Source organism: Zea mays, chromosome 6 (assembly GCF_902167145.1).
Source record: "Zea mays cultivar B73 chromosome 6, Zm-B73-REFERENCE-NAM-5.0, whole genome shotgun sequence".
In the NCBI taxonomy this organism is placed as follows: domain Eukaryota; kingdom Viridiplantae; phylum Streptophyta; class Magnoliopsida; order Poales; family Poaceae; genus Zea; species Zea mays.
This window is the reverse complement of record NC_050101.1, coordinates 149,470,368-149,491,057: the sequence shown is the minus strand read 5'-3', so window position 1 is coordinate 149,491,057 and position 20,690 is coordinate 149,470,368. Positions and strand designations below refer to the sequence as shown.

The 20,690-nt window shown below is 40.8% G+C and overlaps 1 protein-coding gene and 1 non-coding gene across 2 annotated transcripts; both read left to right on the top strand.

Moving 5' to 3' along the window:
- Positions 1-359: 359 nt before the first annotated feature.
- On the top strand, positions 360-1,308 carry LOC100276626 (DUF538 family protein). The gene has a single exon (NM_001150370.2). The coding sequence runs from the start codon at positions 453-455 to the stop codon at positions 972-974; it is 522 nt and encodes a 173-aa protein (NP_001143842.1). The 5' UTR covers positions 360-452; the 3' UTR covers positions 975-1,308.
- Positions 1,309-6,230: 4,922 nt separating this feature from the next.
- LOC111589615 (small nucleolar RNA Z247) lies at positions 6,231-6,369 on the top strand. Its single transcript, XR_004850973.1, has one exon. It is a non-coding gene; the product is annotated as a small nucleolar RNA Z247 (small nucleolar RNA).
- Positions 6,370-20,690: the final 14,321 nt, after the last annotated feature.

Sequence of the window (20,690 nt, the reverse complement as noted above, 5' to 3'; positions counted from 1 at the left end):
TAACCTTGTCTAAAATAGGAGCAAAAAAATCTAAAATAGGGCTATAATAAGTATGTAGTCTATTACTACGGAGAATCAAATCTAAGTTCATGTGGAGATGATTAGTGAGTCTAGTTTAACTAGAAGATGTGGTTGAGTATCTATGTTTTAACCACCTAGTTTCTGACTTCTCGTCAACTCAAATTTAGATCAAGATACATATCTTGTCTCAGTAAAAAAAAACACCTGGTTTTTTATAGGTTTTGGTGTTATTTTTTTTAGTGTCGTGCGATTGCTATTGTTAAATGACCCTTGAATTAAAAGGTTTAATCAAATACCATTTTTCATAAAATCCCACCGAGCACCAGCGTACCTCCTTCACAGCGCACCATAAAATCTAATCCGTCTCCTTCCTCTTGTTCACCAAAGCAAACCGAAGCCGCACTCTACCGCGCTCCTCCCGAACCACAGCTATGCTCGCCCACCGCCTCCTCCTCCTCCTCGCCGTCGCCGCGGCGAGCGGCACCGCCTTCGCTAAGCCGACGGCGTACGAAGCCCTCGCTGACTACGACTTCCCGCCGGGGATCCTCCCCAAGGGCGTGGTCGCCTACACGCTCGACAACGCCACGGGCGCCTTCACGGCCACGCTCGACGCCTCCGCGTCCGGCAGCGGGTCCTCCGTCTGCGAGTTCTCCATCCAGGGCTCCTACTCGCTCCGCTACCAGACCAAGATCACCGGAAAGATCGCCCCCGACCACCTCACCGACCTCGAGGGCGTCTCCGTCAAGGTCCTCTTCTTCTGGCTCAACATCGTCGAGGTCACCCGGCGCGGCGACAACCTCGAGTTCTCCGTCGGCATCGTCTCCGCGGACTTCGGGATTGAAAACTTCCTCGAGTGCCCCACCTGTGGCTGCGGGTTCGACTGCAACAACCTGCTCATGCTGCAGAAGCCCGGCGCCGCCACCGCCAAGCTGCGCCTGCGGGGTGCCTTCTAGAACTCCACTTCTGCAGATTTGGTGACTGCTGCTGTAAGCTGCCTCGACTAGTAGTGCTGTATGTCTAGTAGATGTGGGTTAATAAAGAGGGCAAACTTGAAAGATCCCAGCTTTTAGATGTGGGATGGGGTAACCAAGTTCAGGACTCGATGTCATGTTTCACCAATTGTTTCAGACAGTTCTAGGAACAGTCAGAGAAGCAATTAAGACCTTTCAAATATTTTAATTTATACGTCTCTATGGAAATTGTCTTATTTCCATTGAGATGTTTGCCCCTCATGTGAATTAGTTTGTGAAGTGGTGATAGTTGAATCCCATGGATATGGATGGTTGCTTAAATGCTTGTTTTGGTTGTTAGTTCAAGACTTCATTAGTTTTTTCGTTTCCATTAAGACAAAATATTTATTCTCACACAGTTGGGAGAAGCTTAAATCAGTAATAGAGTAACTTTTTACATTATCAGAGCAGCAGTATGTTTCTTTCTGTGATTTCACTTCAGAAGTAATCAGATTTTAAGAAGTGAGCTAACCTTTTCTCCTTAAAAATAGTAGAATTGCAACAATATTTAAGTTATTGATTTTTTATTTCTTTCTAGTTGGAAAATATTGATGACAAATGAAAGTATAATGTGTTAATTTGCTGTGGTTGAATTGACCATTATGGATGATGTGCTTTAACTGTCTGTTATTTTAGTTGGTTTATTAAGACTTCTTTATTTGCCATTTCGAGAAGGAATTATAAATATGTCATTGTGCGTGTATGGAGAGAGAGGAAGGCTAATTTGGTAGAGATGGGCACACTACTGTTTTGTTCCAAAAAGAGTGGAATTGCTTAGTACAAAGCACTATGTACCTTTTGACATGTTAATTTCTGCTTCACTATAGCTAGTTTACTATCATCTTCCGTTCTCTTCTCAAACATGCAGAAGAGCTGCATATCATTACATTAATAGAAGAAAAGAGTTACAACACACAGACATGCTAGTTTGTTATTATTGTTTAGTTATGTTTATACTTTGCTTTTCTATACTTCTCAGCTTTTATTTTGATAGCAAATTCACAAAGAACTTGATGCCACACTTCATGTACTATTTCAGACTGTTTAGAGAGACACGAGAAGGGATTAAGATCCATCATCTGTTCTAATTATGAGTCCATTGTGGAAATTGTGTTATTTCCCTTGTGATGGGTGCTGTATGTGAATTAATTTGTGAAGTTAGTTGTTGAATCCAATGGTTATGGATGGTTTGCATTAGTTATCTGTCATGGTTGTTCGCTGAAAACTTCTGTAGTTTGCATTTCGATGTGAAATGGTTTCTTTCTACCCTAGGGCTTGGGCTTGTTCGTTTTGTTGTTAAGTGGGATTGAGTCGGTTTAAATCCATAGCAAGTCAAAATTCATCTCAATCCCACCTAATACACTCCAATCTACAGGGATTCGGAATAACCGAACAAGGCCTAGTTGGAAAATAACCATGGGAAAGGGAATATAAATTTTTGGGCATGTGTATGTGAGCCTTATATGCAGCTCTCAATCTCCCGTTGGAGTTCTGAAGCTTAATTTATTATGCCGTGGTAGTTTAAACCCACGGCTGTGAATGGTTTGCTTTAATTGTCTGCTATGTAGTTGGTGGCGGCCTTGAAGCCTTCGACCAATCTTAATTCAGTATGTGTGGCACAAGAGATAGTATCGTTGTTATATTTCTTTCAAAAGGAGCTAGAATTTTCTTCCTTTGTAATTTTCTATGCTTAATATAAAACACCACATACCTTTGACATGAAAATGTCTATTTCTGTACTGAACTTGATAATGTCATGTTTCATGTACTGCTTTATACAGTTAAAGAGACCAGAGAAGCAATTAAGTTTGTCATAGGTTCTAGTTTATGGATCCGTTTTGGAAATCACACTATTTACCTTGTGATGTCTGTTTCATGTGGATGTCTGTAATAGTTTAGTCCCATGACTGGCCTATGGATCATGGTTTGGGCATCTGTGGTAGACTGGTAGTTGTTTGATAGATTCATGTCATTTCAAGGTTTGTTCACTTTAATGGATTGGACAGGATTAAGTGAGTTTAAATCTCTAACAAGTCAAAATTCTTTCTAATTTCTTTCCATCTCATCTGATCTACATGGAATGAGAATAACCAAACAAGGTCTCAAGTGGACATGAAGATGCTTCCAGACTGTTGAAAGAGAACTTAGGTGAGCAATCATTATTGTACTATAGGAGCACTGTCTTTCTTTCAGAAGGAATTAAATATTGAGAAATAACTACAACATTTTCCTTAGAGAAAAGAGATATTGCTATGTAGTTTCTAAACTGTAAATTATGGCTAATGAAGAAAATAAGGATATAATTGGCTTCAAACATTTCACAAATATGTCCTTTTTCTGTTTCCAAACATGCAGGAGAACTATGTGTCATTGCAGTAGGAAGAGAGTTACTTCTAGTCTTCTACTTTGTTAGATTACATTTGCACCGTTTAGGGCTCCTTTGGGAGTAAAGGATACCGGAGGAGATTGAAAGAGCTAAAATCTTCTTACTATTCAAAATTAAATAGCAAGGAGAGTTTAGCCCTCCAATCTCCTTTGCCAAACCCTTAGGGCTAATTCGACAACTCTATTTTTTCAAGGGGTTCCATTTTCCCAAAGAAAATGAACTAATTTTACTTGAAAAAATCGGGTTGCTTGGGACCCAGAAAACCGAAGGGATTGGAGAGGGCTAAAATCCTCTTTTTATTTAATTTTGAATATAAAGTGGATTTTAGCCCATTCAATCATCTTCGGTTTTTTGGCTCACAAACTAGCTGAAACTACAACATAGCATAGGCGTCTATTTCCAGCTGTGTTGCTTTTGAGAGAGTAATTTCATTTGCTCTAGAGCTATTTCACCATTATTATGTGGTGTTGTTTTACTCCATTTAAATTATAAGTCATTATTTTTCAGAGTCAAAGCATCTAAGTTTGACTAAAATTTATGATATCAAATAGATATACTATAAAAATATAACAAATAAAAAACCTAATAATACTTATTTGGTATCAGAATTATTTTTTGAAAGCATCTATTCATCACTTTAGTTTTAGTGATTAATGATAATATAAGTTTATTATGACTAACACAAAGACAATATAAATTAAATTATACTAATACAGGATGGTTGAGCTTATGAGGTATTTATGCTCTTGTTGGCGAAGATCGGTTTTTAAAGAAATGGATAAAAATGTTAATGAATAACTAATTCAAAGTGTTACTAGAGTTGTTGAACACTTAGTAAAGACATAATTTTTATTTTTCTTTAGACGTATTATAATGGTGTCATCGAATGGATAACTTGACCTAAATGAGTCTATTTATTTATGATAGTGTGTACTTGTGAAAAACTAGCGTAACTTAAGATAACCCACAAAAGTTCGAGAAAAAAGTCAACTCCAATAGGATCATCGGACATGTACTATGTTTCACGGGATATGTGCATCGGATAGGATCTGTCCGATGTTGTTTTTTTCGGTGTAACCTACTTTCATATTTTGGGCGTGACTTTTAGCTTTTGAACTTCCATTTTGGTGATCTTAGACTTTTCAAAATACTAATAAAAACTTTAAAGCTTCATGTTAATTTGAGAAAATACAAAATTATGACACACATTCAATTCAGCCACCTCTTTATCTTAACTTTGGTAGCTTCACTTTCATTTGTGTCTTTGCGTTCGGGCTTCTACTCAATGGTATCTTAGACTTTTAAAATATATTGTAGGTCTTTAACGTGGCTCTAATATTTTTTATTGAGGTATTGATCATTAGAACCATTACTTTGTCTAAGTTCGAGTCCATCTTGCATCTATTTGAATTGTATCTTGTATACTAGCAAGTAGCAAAGAACATTAATACAAATGGTCATATTGTTCATTAAACATCAAAATTCAAATATAATGGCCTATGTGGTCTATTTTCTTTACGGTCTTCCCTTTTTGTTGCTTAATGACAACATGACCAAAGCAAACAAATAATAGATAGATATAAAAATAAAAGCACACTATATACTTTCTAGGATGCAATGCAAGAGAAAGGTCGTATGATGCTAAAGTATATCATTTGTAAGGAACTTCAAATATTTATCCTGCCCTTGCCATTGTATAAATGTCCCCTTATGTGTGGTATTATAGATTTTATCTTCTCCTAACTCCATATTCTACTTCCTCCCTTTCTCATCGTTGTGTAATGTATTTTTCTCAAAACAACAGCCACATTCAGTCTGCACCGGATATCCCACACTAAACACAACTGATGCTTCTAGTGCTTAGGGTATCTTGTATCGTCTATACTATACACGTATCTAGTGTGGTGTTCGTGAGCCTTCAATCACATCTGATGCCTGGTTAAGTTGTGTTTTATCATTATATCATCCGAGAACCATTTCATTTTCTCCATTTTCCAATCTCGCAATTCCTTCATACATCGGCCACCATCCCACTTGTTGGGCCCCATCGCGCTTTCCGTCTACTCGCCATGTGTCGTCGAGCTGTGACGATTCTACCATGCCATGTTGTGTGTTAATCATAGAAGGCAATATCTATTCGTAGAATGGCAGGGCTATACTTAGAAACGTATCATCTGTATTTTTGGAGCTGTGTCTCCTTCCTTCCCTGCGTGCCATGAGCCGCATGTAACCTGCCATGTATTCATCCTCTATAAATATGAGAGGACCTGCACCATAGAGAGTAGGTAGCGCCATTCATCTTAACATGGTAACAGAGCCATAATTTTCTACCAATATCGACCAGCTCTTCTTCCTCCTCCTCCACCATCCCTATCCACCATGCCGTTACCATTCGCCTTAGCAAGACAAACTACATGCTCTCGCGCGCGCAACTCCTCCCGTATCTGAGGAGTGCCAAACTCATCAGATTTATCGATGGGTCTATTCCCCAGCCTCCCCAGTTCGTTGCGTCTTCCGCTGCAGGCGCCGACCTCGTCCCTAATCCGGCGTACGACCGGTGGTATGATCAGGACCAGCAACTCCTTAGCGGTCTTCTCTCCTCCATGACCGAGGAGATACTTCTTGATGTGGTGACTGCCTCCACCGCAAAAGAAGCCTGGGACATCTTGAAGCGCATGTTCTCTTCGGCCATGCGCGCCCGAGTCGTTCAGGTTCGCATCGACCTTGCCAACATGAAGAAGTAGGACCTGTCTGCTGCTGACTACTTCCGCAAGATTAAAGGGTTCGCGACTGAACTTGCTGCTGCCGAAACCCCTCTCCGTGATGATGAAGTCATCGCGTATCTTCTGGCTGGTCTCGGATCGGACTACGATTCATTCGTCACATCCATGATGACCAAGACCGAGGCTCCCTCCCTCGACGATGTCTACTCCCACCTTCTGGCATTCGAGGCTCGCCAGCTGCAGCGACAAGCCGAAGCGCGACTCCCTGTTGGTGCCTCGGCTAACTTTGCTGGCCGTGGGGGACAGGCGCCACGTGGACGCGCTCGCGGTACACCACCTGGCCGTGGCCGCGCGCGGACCTCCGTCGTTCTAGGGTCGGGGTCGGTCTGCTCCAAGCTCTGACAGGCCTAGGCGTCTACCATGCCAAATCTGCGGCCTGTCGAACCACACGGCGGTCAAGTGTTGGCATCGCATGGACGAGTCCTACCAGGAGGAACAACCCTTCGCCGCAACTGCTACCACTACTTCCTACAAGGTCGATCCCTACTGGTACTCCGACACGGGGGCTACCGATCACATCACTAGTGATCTGGACCGCCTAGCCCTTCGTGAACAATACCATGGTGCTGAAAATGTTCAAGTTGATAACGGGGCAGGTTTGCAAATTATGCATATTGGTTCTTGTTCAATTAATACTGCTACTAGACCTCTATCCTTAAACAATGTCCTCCATGTTCTTGAAATTGCTAAACATCTCCTTTTAGTTCATAAATTAGCCCATGATAATAATGTATTTTTTGAGTTTCATCCATATTATTTTTTTATCAAGGACATAACCATGAGGCAAGTTCTTCTGGAAGGCAAAAGTGAAGCCGACCTCTATCCCATCAAGCTCTCCGACATTGAAACCTTCAAACAAGCCCTTCTTCATGTCAAGGTGTCCCCAGATCAGTGGCATGCTCGGTTCGGCCATCCCTCGAACCAAGTTGTTAGGTCTATTTTAAGACTGAATAATCTTCCGTGCTCTAAGGAGTCGAGTCCCACCATATGTAATGCTTGTCAATTAGGCAAGAGTCACCAACTTCCATACAACAATGCTATTCATCGTTCTACACGTCCTCTAGAACTTGTTTTCTCTGATGTTTGGGGTCCTGCCCCCACATCCGTTGGTGGGTATTCTTATTATATCAGCTTTATCGATGACTACAGCAAATTCACTTGGCTTTACTTGCTGCGCGATAGAACTGAGGTCCAGCGTATCTTCTTGCAGTTTCAAGCTCATGTAGAACGCCTTCTTGATGCTAAAATCAAATGTGTTCAATCCGATTGGGGTGGAGAGTACCAAAAACTTCACAATCAATTTTTTCGTTCGCTTGGTATTTCTCACCATGTGTCTTGTCCTCACACCCACCAACAAAATGGCTCGGCCGAGCGCAAACATCGTCACATTGTTGAAACCGGGCTCTCCCTCTTAGCTCATGCGTCCATGCCTATAAAATTTTGGGATGAAGCTTTTGTCACTGCCGCCTATCTTATCAACCGGTTGCTAACACGTGTTATTGATAATCTATGTCCGCTAGAGCGTTTGTTCAAAGCTCCACCCAATTATAACATGCTTCGAATTTTCGGTTGTGCGTGTTGGCCCCATTTAAGACCTTATAACAAACACAAACTCTCCTTTCGATCTAAAGGGTGTGTGTTCCTTGGGTATAGTTCCAGCCACAAAGGTTACAAGCGCCTTGACATGGATTCCGGTCGTGTGTACATCTCTCGTGATGTAGTTTTTGATGAGAGCAAATTTCCCTTTGCCACTGATCCTCTATCTCGTAGCGATCACCCACAAACCAACCAAACTAGTCCACCAGATCGTAGCAGTGTTATTTTGAACACTAACAATATGCATTTGTTTCCTGCTAATACCATGGCTGCAGCTCTCTCCAATGCAGATGATCATGTGCGTCTTACACCTGAATCGACTTCAGGATTCACACCAACATTCCCTGTCGATGCAAGTCCTTCGACAGACACTATAGCCCCTGCACCCCGTGCGGACCCACCCTTGGGATCCCCATCGGCTTCTCCGCTCTCAGCGCAGTGCACGCCCGGGTCTCCTCCTCACCCGACAAGGGACCTAGATGTGCTGCCGGCTGCCGACCACACTCCGGAGCCATCTACTGCTGCGGTCCGATCACCTGCCCATCCAGTAGAACCTGCTCAACCGACTGTCGCGACACCTGATGCTCCTGCCCATCGGTACGACACTCGCCTCAGCAACAATATTAAGCAGCCCAAAGTTCGCATAGATGGCAAAGTGACATATTCAGCAATCCGTAGTACTGATGAAGAGCCATATGTTACACCATTGCCAAGTCTCATCCACAGTGGCGGGCAGCCATGAATGAGGAGTTTCAGGCTCTTCTCAAGAACAAGACTTGGCATCTCGTTCAGCCACGTGCCGGTCTCAACGTTATTGATTGTAAGTGGATATTCAAACTGAAGCATAAGGCTGATGGTTCCATTGATCGCTACAAAGCTCGCTTGGTTGCAAAAGGCTTCAAACACCAATATGTTGTTGATTATGATGATACATTCAGCCCGGTAGTCAAGCCTACCACTATACAGCTTCTTTTATCACTTGCCGTCTCTCGTGGTTGGTCACTTAGACAAATTGATATTCAAAATGCCTTCCATCATGGTCATCTCAATGAAGACGTCTATATGAAGCAACCACCCGGTTTTATTGACTCGGATCGTCCTAATTATCTCTGCAAGCTGGACAAGTCATTATATGGACTGAAACAGGCCCCTCGAGCATGGTTTTCTCGTCTCAGTGGCACACTATTGCAGTTGGGATTTCATGCTTCTAAAGCCGATGTCTCCTTATTCATATTCAACAAAGGTGGAATTCAGATGTATATTCTCATCTATGTGGATGATATCATAATTGTGAGCTCCTCATCATCGGCTACTGATCGTCTTCTTGCTCTTCTCCAAGCTGAATTTGCAGTAAAAGACCTTGGTTCCCTGAGCTACTTTCTTGGCATTGAAGTGCATCATACTCCAACCGGTCTCCTACTGACCCAACGCAAATACATACAAGATATCTTGAAGCGCACCAACATGGCCTCCTGCAGTTCAGTCCCAACGCCCATGCTTCCTACTGATAAGCTGATGCTCGCGAGTGGTGATCCTCTCTCCACCGAAGACTCTACACGGTATAGAAGTGTGGTTGGTGCTCTCCAATATCTTTCATTGACGCGCCCAGATATTTCTTTCTGTGTGAATCGTGTCTGCCAATTTCTCTCTGCACCAACGACGACACATTGGGCGGCCGTCAAACGCATATTGCGTTATCTACATGCCACTTCAGACTTGGGCCTGTGCATCACAAAGACAGTGTCCTCCCTTCTCAGTGCCTTCTCGGACGCGGATTGGGCAGGCAACCCGGATGATCGACGGAGCACTGGTGGTTATGCCATCTTATTCGGCGGAAATCTTATTTCATGGAGCTCTCGAAAGCAACCCACTGTATCTCGCTCAAGCATGGAGGCCGAGTACAAGGCAGTGGCCAATGCTACCGCTGAAATCATATGGATCCAAGTGTTGCTTCGCGAGCTAGGGATTTCGCAACATCGACCTCCAAGCTTATGGTGTGACAACATTGGCGCTCCGTATCTATCGGCAAACCCGATTTTTCATCGTCGCACTAAACATGTCGAAGTGGATTATCACTTTGTTCGGGAGCGTGTGGCATCTCGATAATTGGAGGTTCGTTTTATCTCATCCAAGGATCAAATCGCCGACATCATGACTAAGCCACTACCGGTTACTCCATTCTGCCATCTTCAGCGCAATCTGAACTTAGTTGCACGTCGTCTAGATTGAGGGGGGGGTGTGTTAATCATAGAAGGCAATATCTATTCATAGAATGACAGGGCTATACTTAGAAACGCATCATCTGTATTTTTGGAGCTGTGTCTCCTTCCTTCCCTGCGTGCCATGAGCCGCATGTAACTTGCCATGTATTCATCCTGTATAAATATGAGAGGACCTACACCATAGAGAGTAGGCAGCGCCATTCATCTTAACATTGTGCACCCACTCCACCGCATTTTGCCATGCCATTGCATTGTTCCTCTACTGCACTACCACACACCATCTCTGCATCGCCTCCACGCTCGATGCTCCTATGCCTAGCCACCATATCCTACCCACATTGCATATACACATCCTAGCTTCTTCATGTTGTCTTAGTGCCATTTCCTCCATTGCATACCCTAGGTGATTCTGGTGCTATTTTTTCCCATTTTGTTTTCACTGCTCTAGCCAAATCCCAAACCCACCCAACCCTAAATCATGTCTCCTAACATTATTAGGGTTTCGAAAATGAGCTTCCAATCCATTAGAGCCTTTAGTGTTATTCCACTTCATTTGTGAGCCCCTTTGATACTATCCCTCAATATTTGAATGTCATATCCTCTTGCCAAGGTGATAGTCTGCTTTTCATTATTATTTAATCTCAAGTTCCATTTTAATGATAACTCTTGTTTATCACTTCATCTAGTTGGTGATTCAATTTGCATGACACATATATGTTGCTTCTGTTGTTCATTAACCGCTTTAAAGGTAGCCAAGCCGCCCATTTCTCTTTTCTTATCTCAAACTACTTTGCTATCAATAAGAATTTCTTATCACTAAATTATATTTCCTATGTATACTCTTTTGCCTCTATCTTGCAGCATGTCAAGGTTTGTAAACTTGGGGCCAAGCTAGTGAGTATGGACTGAGGCCAAGCCTCGAGAGGTTTTACATGTTAGGAGGAGTTTAGTGAGTTAGTGGGCATCTTAAAGGGTTAGCTTAGTGTGTTTGTGTTGTAATTCTTGATCAATGATTGTAGTTGCCAGTAGTTTTGTTAGTGTGCTAGAGCAGTGTGATTAGGACCAAGAGACATAGTCTGCCCCCTTGAGTTAGGGATGATGAAAATGAGTCATCATGATCTCCTAGGCATGATAAAGTCAAGGTAGTTACCGTTGAGCAACAATGCAGGATGCGTAAGAGGCTCGATTACGGTTATGAAGAGGCAATCGTTGTTGCAGCCATCATAGAGCAAGCTGAGAGGGGTGGTTCTATATAGATAGGTTCATATGCAATATGATACTGTCATTGTAATACCCAATTTTTTGGAGAAATACAATAACCCTTGGGACAAAGTGTTTAAGTGATTTTGTTTATTTTCTTTAGCATCTCAACAAATATAAGGCTTGATTTAAAAGCAATTAACAAATAAAATAACCAAAGCAAATGTGCATTCATGTTGATATTCTTTGATTGTTGTATTTATATTTAAATGGTTAAGCTCAGAATTGAATTTGGAATTTGAATAATTAAACTAAACAGCTGCGCCAGCGCAACGAAGCACCACTAGCGCTAAGAGATGGGGCCGAGAGGCCAGGCTCACCCAACTGGCCACGCGCGCGCTTCTCTATTGTTGCTGCCAGGCGAGCCTTGGTTCCCAGGACCCTCTTCCTAACTGAAGATGATTATGGCAAACCACCGCCAGCTGGAATCGGCAAGGATCCATGGCAATTTGTTGTCGTACTCGGTTTCAGAAGGCAAACCAAATGCGAACTATGTACATATCAGGATCAGAACTTACGTACACAACAATTACATAAATGACTCATCATAGCACAATACCTCGAATAATCATAAAGAGTAAGTAATATTATTACAGACATGAGTCAATACCATAATATATATCAAAGTGTACATAATAGAAACGTAGCCAATGTAAATTAACCCACCATAGGTAGCTGGCTAGGGAAGGGCGCTAGCCTAATCCTCGAACTCATCGAAGTCCTGGAACTCCAGGAGATCCACCTCGATGCCTTCTTCTTCTTCTTCTTTACCTGAGCATAGGTTGGATCAAAGGCAACCTGGTGTTTGTGAAAGCAAGGTTGAGTACACATCAACGTACTTAGCAAATGTCCCGTTTGGCTGAGGTGGACTAGCTTTATGTGGAGTTAGGCTGAAAACAGGTTGTTTTTACTTTGTAAAGTTTTATTCATTAAAATGAGCCAAGTTTTATCAGTAAACCCAAGTTATTATCCCAAAGAGTACCTCCTCTTAGAGGAAATACCAAAATTTTCATAGTCAAAACCATCACTAATAGAACTATCATCATCATTTGTAACCATTGTATCTCTAATCAAAGGAGCTCCCAAGGCCGCTCTTAACCGTGAGCATGGCTGATATATCAGTTTCATAACACTCTGCAGAGGTTGCATACTTTACCCATGGGTCGTGATTCTCTTTCTGCCCGAGGATCGTGACTCGCCATTGATCACTTCCAAGGTGAACTGGCTGGGTCTCACTACGTCGGTTTTTCCTAGAGTCTTCACGCGAATGTTAAAAATGACCATTGCATAAAGACCATCCAAAGTACCCAAACATATACCCTCCACCCATAGGAAAAGGCCATGGGATCGATACCCGTACATAGATCCCTGAGCGAGAATATGATAGCATAACAGATGCCTCCATTCCTAATGACGAAACCTAGCACCCAACATAAAACTTCCCTAATTACTTGGCCAGTGGGGTCTCATACTACCCTCATGGTTGTACTGTTTTCCCGGGTGGTCATCCAACGAATAGGTCCTTAGTATTCGGGAAACAACATGAGCCTCCTTTAGTATCACAAGCTCATAATTATAATCAGAATATAAAGCATCGTGTCAAAATTGTATCTCATCATGTTCATTGATTAAAGTAGAGCGATAGCATAAAGCTAACCATAATAACCCAAAAGGTAATCAAGGGCAAGGTAATTAGAAAGCTAGTCAATCCTTAGGTTTTAATTATGTAATGCAGGGAGATGAATTATCATGTGAATATGACATAAATGGGTTAGATGACATTTGTCTTCACTAAGTAGATGCACAGGGCCTTCAACCTTGTAGAACTCGATGAGCTTGTTCACTTGCTCGTCGAAGCTTGACCGTTGATTCCTCGAAGCTCGGGAACATACCACGATCTATTCGCGACACGCAGCGAATACGAACAAGCAAAAACAAACATATACATGTATAAAAATATTACACCATACAAGGGTAAACATTATAAAAACATGTGATACGAAATAGAGATCGCTTCTATGGTCACGTGAGAAAAAACACAACAGTCAGAGCTACGGCCAAGAAGTTATAACATTTACGCTAAACAATTATTAATTAGATCATTCAATTCGACATAATTATATTAATTAACATTTATCAAATATAAATTTAAACTACTACTTAGTTTTGACTAACTTACTATTTTAACAGTGGACGATTATAAGCGAATGGTTTGATATCGCACGAGGGCAGCGCACGAACGATTCGTGGCAAGGCGCGCGACACGCGAAAATGGCACGCGCGAATAGCACTCGCAAACAACGCGCGACATTTCGCGCGACATTGCGCGAAACAACACGCGGACAGCGCACGACAGCGTGCAAACGATGCACGCGAACAGCTCGACGATGCGCAAACGACGTCATGTGTGAACAACACGACAATGAGCACAACACATGCGAAATAGGGTGTGCGACACACACGAACGGACATCGGCGACGCACGCGGACAACACGCGCGAAACGCGAGAGTCACTAAATAGATGTCGTGTTCATACTAAACAAGTATTATATAAAAACATTTGATTACACATTAACATGTATTTATAAAACGTAGATTAAAACTATAACTTAGTTTTAATTGAATCACTTTTTCATTATCCGTCAGATAAACAAATAATTAATTAACTATTTAAAAAAATGCGTCAAGATGAAACAATATTTTTTAACATGTGCAGGGCATTATTACGAACCTAACGCAATTGGAACGATATATGAAACGGATTTAAAACAAAACCAATAACGCACATTTGATAATTCTCGGATTAATTGCGACGTGGCATGGGTAGACCAGCCGAACGGTGCGGCGGTTCAACGGCGACCTTTTCCTTTCCTTGTAATAATTCTCGGATTAATTTCTCTTTCTTTTACTCTTTTCTATTTCTTTTCCTATAATTTGAGTTTAACTCAAGCACAAATTATTTATTAAATGAATGCTCAACTAAATCACTCATCAAACAAAATAAATACACAAGTGCTTCAGTATGATGCATCAACCAGTCTTCTCCTAGGTTTTTATTTTTTCTAGGCTTAACACTTATATATAACAAAGTAACTCTTTATTATTTAGATATAGAAAAAGAACAAGAAGAGAAAAGAGAGAGAAACACCTGAATTTTGAGTATAGAGCGAAGAAATTTAAATGTGAGTCGTTGATCTTCGATCCAGTGATTGCTAACGCATACCAGTTCGAGAATAAATTCGAGCCACGGATCACGTGATCAACGGCTCTGGTGAAACCCACCACTCAGCCATGGGCCGATCTATTCCTGGCCAGAGGACTTTAATCCAATGGCTAGGAATACACGATACCCCTTCGACCGATTTTTTTTGCAAAAGAACCCCTAAGTTTTACCAATTTTAACCCACCGTTCAGTGCTAGTTAAAAGAGTATTTATTTTAGATCCTAAAATTCACAAAGGAGCCCTCGAGCGTTATAGAAATAGTACCCAAAGTCCATAACCCTTTTAATTATGAGACTAATCTAGAAATTGATTTTTTGTTATCTAGAAACTTAGATAATTCATAACTAAATCGTTTTAACTCCGTTTTCAGCGGTTCTTAAACCTATAATTTCATCTTGACTAGTAGAATGTTATTATGCAGTTTGTTCTTATGCTTGGTGTGATGTTAATTTCTGCTTTGTATATTGTATGTTTTGTATTGCTATGAGTAGACGAGCATGCGACCAAGGAACCCGAAACACAGCAGGTCGAAGATCCTGAGCAAGAGCTAGCAGAAGGCATGTTGTGCCCTTGATCACATTCTTTACTTAATAATGTTCCTGTTAATCACCGTGGCCTGCTTAGATTAATTTGATGGGACCTAATAGGTCAACCTAGTTTTGTCTACCCTATACCTTGCCTACAAATGAACTATTGGGTAGTCTTGCTATTGCTCTATGTGGTTTTGGGTGTTATGCTATATAAGAATCATGATCATGTTTATTACTATCAATGGATTATTTATTGCTCATGATAAGATTATTTTGGTTAATTGGAACATGGAGCGACCACTCGAGAAAACAGTGCTACCCTAAGGGTGGTATGGGACACCCTTGGCTAACTAATTAGAAAAGCTAGTGGAGGACTACCTTACTCGAAAAGGGCAAGTGCGATAAGAGGAGTTGTTGGTATATGGAGGTTCTCGGGTCGATCCTGCTGCGATGGCTTTTCGGACCAGGGATTCCTATATCGTCCTCTTCTCAAGAAACAATAGCCGGTTTTCTAAAGTTAGTGGGACTTTGTGAAGGCATCATAGTGCTACCCTTTCTCGTCTCCTCGGTAGAGATGAATGGGCTTTGAGAACCCTTGGCAAATGAGTAACACAGTTTGTGGGTAAAGATGTGCACCCTCTGCAGAGTGTAATACTGGTATATCAGTCATGCTCACGGTCAAGAGCGGCTCGAACTCTCGCATGAGTAATAATGGAATTAAACTTAATATGTCATATGCATTACATTGTGAGATTTATTATAATTGTGATCTCTTATTTAATTGGGTTGGTATACACTTATATTTAGTAATTGCTAATAAAATTTTGACCAACTTATTAAAAGAAATGCTCAGCCTTAACCATTTTTTGTTGATAGGACTTGCACTACACATGAGCCCCCACCGTAAGTGAGTTCATGCACATTATTCTGACAGTTGCTGAGTGATGACCGTATGGAAGCTTACCCTTGCTATAATCACACCGGGAGAAGAGCAGGTACCACTGAAGGAGGATTACTATGATGAGATCTAGGTGTCGTCTCCCAGTCAACTATGGCATCGTGGAGATATTATCTAAATTCGAGTTATTTTATTATCAGCTATTTTGTAAGACATTCTCGTTATATAATAAATATTATGACATTCGCCTCTATACACTGCCTCATTATATGTGTGGGTCTTTATCTGGCGCACATATGAGACGTACATGGGTTTGCCCTTAAATTCGAGTGTGACAGTCATAGAGAAACTAGGCATAACAAATTCTACATCAAATAATTTCTTAACATTGGCATTATGATAAATAGTAGAAACCTAATTAATCGATTTTGCTTCCTATCCATCCATCAATTGATTCATCAATTTACTAACTTGATCCAAAGTGCATTAGATGCTTCACTTACAGGTGGGGTTACCTTGCATGCATTGGTAGATGGGACCTCAATGGTGCAGGTTTGGAAGTTAATGGACTTGTGTTGCTCAACCACCATACTTTATGGGTGCTAGATAAGCTTCCACATCAGTAGTGTTCTATGCTTGAAAATCAGTGCGAAGATCTTCTGCGAGTTGATAATAGCGGTAGGGTGGAGGATGTTATTCTCATTGGATGCACTAGTGACATCCTCTGCCTCGTTGTTACCTTGATCTTCAGGCATCTTGAAATCTAATCGATCTTCTTTCTCAATGAAGTTGGCAAAAATTGTGTTCAAGTCAGATTGATCTTGGATCACACATTGATAAGGGCTAGCATGCTTTGAGGTTGCAAACAAACATATCACACACAACAAACAAGCTAAAAATTTGCCAAGAATAATCTAGCCTTTTGTGGTACTAACAAGAAATTGTATCAAGATAGCAATGAAATGTTTTTGGGCTTGGTAGAGATGTTGGTTGAAATTGACCCAGTTATGCAACAGCATGTTCGACGTATCACACATAAATAAACTCAAACTCATTATATCGATTTTTAAGATTTAGATTGAGTTGATACACATGCTTGCTTATACTATTAAGCCTAAAAATACGAAAAAGATAAAGAAAGCAAAATATTTTTTTCTATCATTCTTGATTGTACTCATGACGCAAGTCACCAAGAACAAATGTCTTTAATTATAAGATATGTGGATTTATCTTCTGGTCATGTTTGCATTGAAGAATCATTTCTAGAATTTTTGGAGGTAAATGATACAACAGGGCAAGGACTATTTGATGTTCTACAGGATGAATTAAATAGGCTTGATCTTGATATTAATGATGTCAGAGGACTACGATATGACAATGGGTCAATTATGAAAGGGTGCAAAAAATGAGTTCAAAAGAAACTTTTGGATGTAAATCCGAGAGTTTTCTATTCTTCTTGCAGTTGCCACAATCTTAATTTAACACTTTGTGATATGGCCTAGACAGGTGGTAGAATGGATTTCTTTCGAATCATTCAATGCATCTATACAATTTTTGCCAAGTCTACTAAGAAATGAAAAAATGAAAGATAATATATCAGGATTGACTCTTAGGTCTGTGCCAGCCACACGTTGGGAGAGTTGTATTGGAAGTGTTAAAGCAACTAGATAACAATGTGCAGACATTCGACAGGCTCTACTTCGGGTGCTTAATCTTATTGTATTTGTCCAATCTTGTAATTTCTTAGGTATTTGTAGTTGTAACATATATTTTTATTTCTTTCAATTCTAGGTAGATGATAGTGATAATGATCCAAAAACAACTATGGTGGCTAGAGGATTAAGAAATACTGAACTGGGGAACTATTCATTCGTAGTGACAATTGTCATTTAGTACGAGGTATTGTACAATGCTAGTTTAGTAAGCAAACATTTCAAGAAAAGGATATGCTTATTGATGTTGCTCTCGAGAAAGTTCAAGGGTTGATTTTTTTCTTCAAGTATAGGGAAACAAGTTTTCCACAAGCATTGGAAGAAGCCAAATACATTGCACTTAATATGGATATTGATGCAACATTTTGTAAACCACGTGAAATTAAAACGAAGAGATTTTTTATGAGAACCTAGATGATACAAATGCTATTACTCAATATATGCAGAAGAAGTATTTAGAATCAACCATTTTATAACTGCCATTGATGAAGCACTTGCCTCACTCACAAGAAGATACTAACAACATCAAGGTTTCCAAAAAAGTTTGGATTCTTATTTACTTCAGAAACAGTACAATCATTGGATCATAAGAGTTTAAAATCTTCTTGTGATAATCTATAGAGGTTGTCCGAAGTCCGATATTGATGCAAATAAATTGTATATGGAATTGAAGTTTCTTCAATATTTCATGCCAAAAGAAAATACAGGGCCTGCTAAAATTCTGGAGTTTATAAAGCGACATGATTCTTTTTCCAAATGCAAGTATTGCGTACAGAGTTTTATTGACCATTCCGGTGACTGTTGCATTGAGAGAAATAAGCTTTTCTAAATCAAATTTATTGAAGACTTATTTACGTTCTACAATGACACAACAAAGACTTACTGATTTAGCCACCATTTCACTTGGAAGTGCACCTTTGGAGAAGAATGGATATGAAGATATAATTGAAGAGTTCATTTCAGGAACACTAAAAGAAATAAAAAGTTAATAAACAATAGGTACGTTTCCTGTTGCAATGTACGCTATTATTACAAAATATCAAATATACATTAATATAGTTTTATTTTTCTATATAGAATAGACCAAATTTAAATATGGTTCTGGGCCTTAAATTTTTCGAGTCTTGCCCTGGGACTGGGAGACACACGGCGCAAGTGGCCGGCGGCGAGGCAGGTGTCGTTGACAGGCAGTCAGCCTCGGCCGGCCAAGCTGGTGCCCCTTTTCTCCTTTTCTGCCTTTGATCGAGCTCCAAATGCAATGCTCCCATATATTTCCAAAGATCGTTTTATCACCGAAAAATATTGTGTTGGATCTTTTATGGGCTTAGTCCATTTATTGAATAAACTCTATGGTGTGTAATGGCGGATAATAACAATAGTACTATATTGGAAGTCCAAGTGTCTTTTGGCTTGACTTATATGGTGGAAATTATTCCACCTAACTTGAGAAGTCAAGAAATGGACAAGGGCGTGCCACACGCGCACGCGCGCGCCGCCGCTGGCCGGGCCGGGCGTGGCAGGCAGGCAGGCAGGCAGACTCTCGGGTTAAGTAGAGGAGAACCCCTGGCACTTGGTACACGAGAACAGAACCATTTCAGAGTCAAAGCCCAGCTGCAAGTGAGAGTATTCCCATCTCGTGACTCTACGCGCACAGAGCAGCGAGAGGGCAGGTGCCTTCGAAGCCCTTTCCGTTCGAGACCCTGCTCGAGGGATCGACAATTAGGTTTTTGGGAAGCGTCTACGCGACTGCCCAACATCCATCGTTGTCTTCTTCACTGGTTACTGGCGTCTTCATCTCGTACGGATGGCAAGAGAAGTTGGACAAGGATCAGGATCCTCGGAGCGCATGGGAGGGTATGATCAATTCAGTTCGTTACTGTTTTACATTCTGCATATTATATATATGTTCATCTCTATTGTTTCGTATGTAGCTCTGTTCTGTCATATTATAATATGTTATATCTGTATGTTATAATTTTACAGTCATTCTGTTTATATTGCTATCTATTTATTTTTAGTTGTGCTGTAATAATTCATGAACCATGTTTATATACTTATTATATTTATATGATTCATATGCTTTATGTTCTCTTGATCCATATTGGTATGGATCAATTTGAGATCATGATTTCTATGGTTAATTATCTTTTATATGTCATCATCATAATGTTAATTTATGGAATTAAAATAATATGGAAAATGCTTATAATTCTAACAATCCAAAAACCTAATGTTAGGCATTTTTCTGTTTTAGGTTTTGCTGTTGTGCTAAAGCCTGATCCTTTTGATGGTAAAAACTTCTTGATATGGAAAGCTAAGATGGAATTGTGGCTTACTGCAATGTCTTGTTTTCATGCCGCTGAGGGCAAGCCTGTCAACTTACCTCCTGAGGATGAGGCTAAGTTTAAGGCTGAACACAACCTCTTTCGAGGAGCAGTAATTAGCGCACTGCATACAAAATTCCAGAAAAGCTATATCATCCTTCCTTCAGGGAAAGAGCTGTGGGATGCACTTGTTAGAAAGTTTGGAGTAACTGAAGATGGTAGCGAGCTGTATCTCATGGAGCAGCTGGATGACTACAAGATGGTTGAGAACCGATCTGTAGTGGAACAGGCTCATGAGTTTCAGGCACTAGCTAAGGAACTCGAACTTTTTCCTTGTCCTTTGCCTGACAAGTTTGTGGCTGGCGGTATAATCGCCAAGTTGCCACCTTCTTGGAAGGACTTTGCTACCTCTCTCAAACATAAGAGACAAGAGTTCAATGTGGAGGAGCTCATTGGTACTCTTGATGTTGAGGAAAGGGCTAGAACAAAGGACAGTGGAAAAGGTGTTGAGACCTCTACTGCTAATGTGGTGCAAAAGAGAAACTTCCGCAAGTTCAACAAGAAGAAAAACCAGAACAAACAAGAGAACGCAAATAAACCTGTTCAAACAGCACAGTTTAAAAAGAAGAACAACAATAACAAGGGAAAGGGAGGATGCTTTGTCTGTGGCAGTGATCAACATTGGGCAAGAGAGTGCCCTGATCGCAAGTTCACACAGGACAAGA

What these genes read in the sequence shown, in the direction of transcription:
- LOC100276626 (NM_001150370.2), top strand. Translation starts at nt 453, where the DNA reads ATGCTCGCCCACCGCCTCCTCCTCCTCCTCGCCGTCGCCGCGGCGAGC.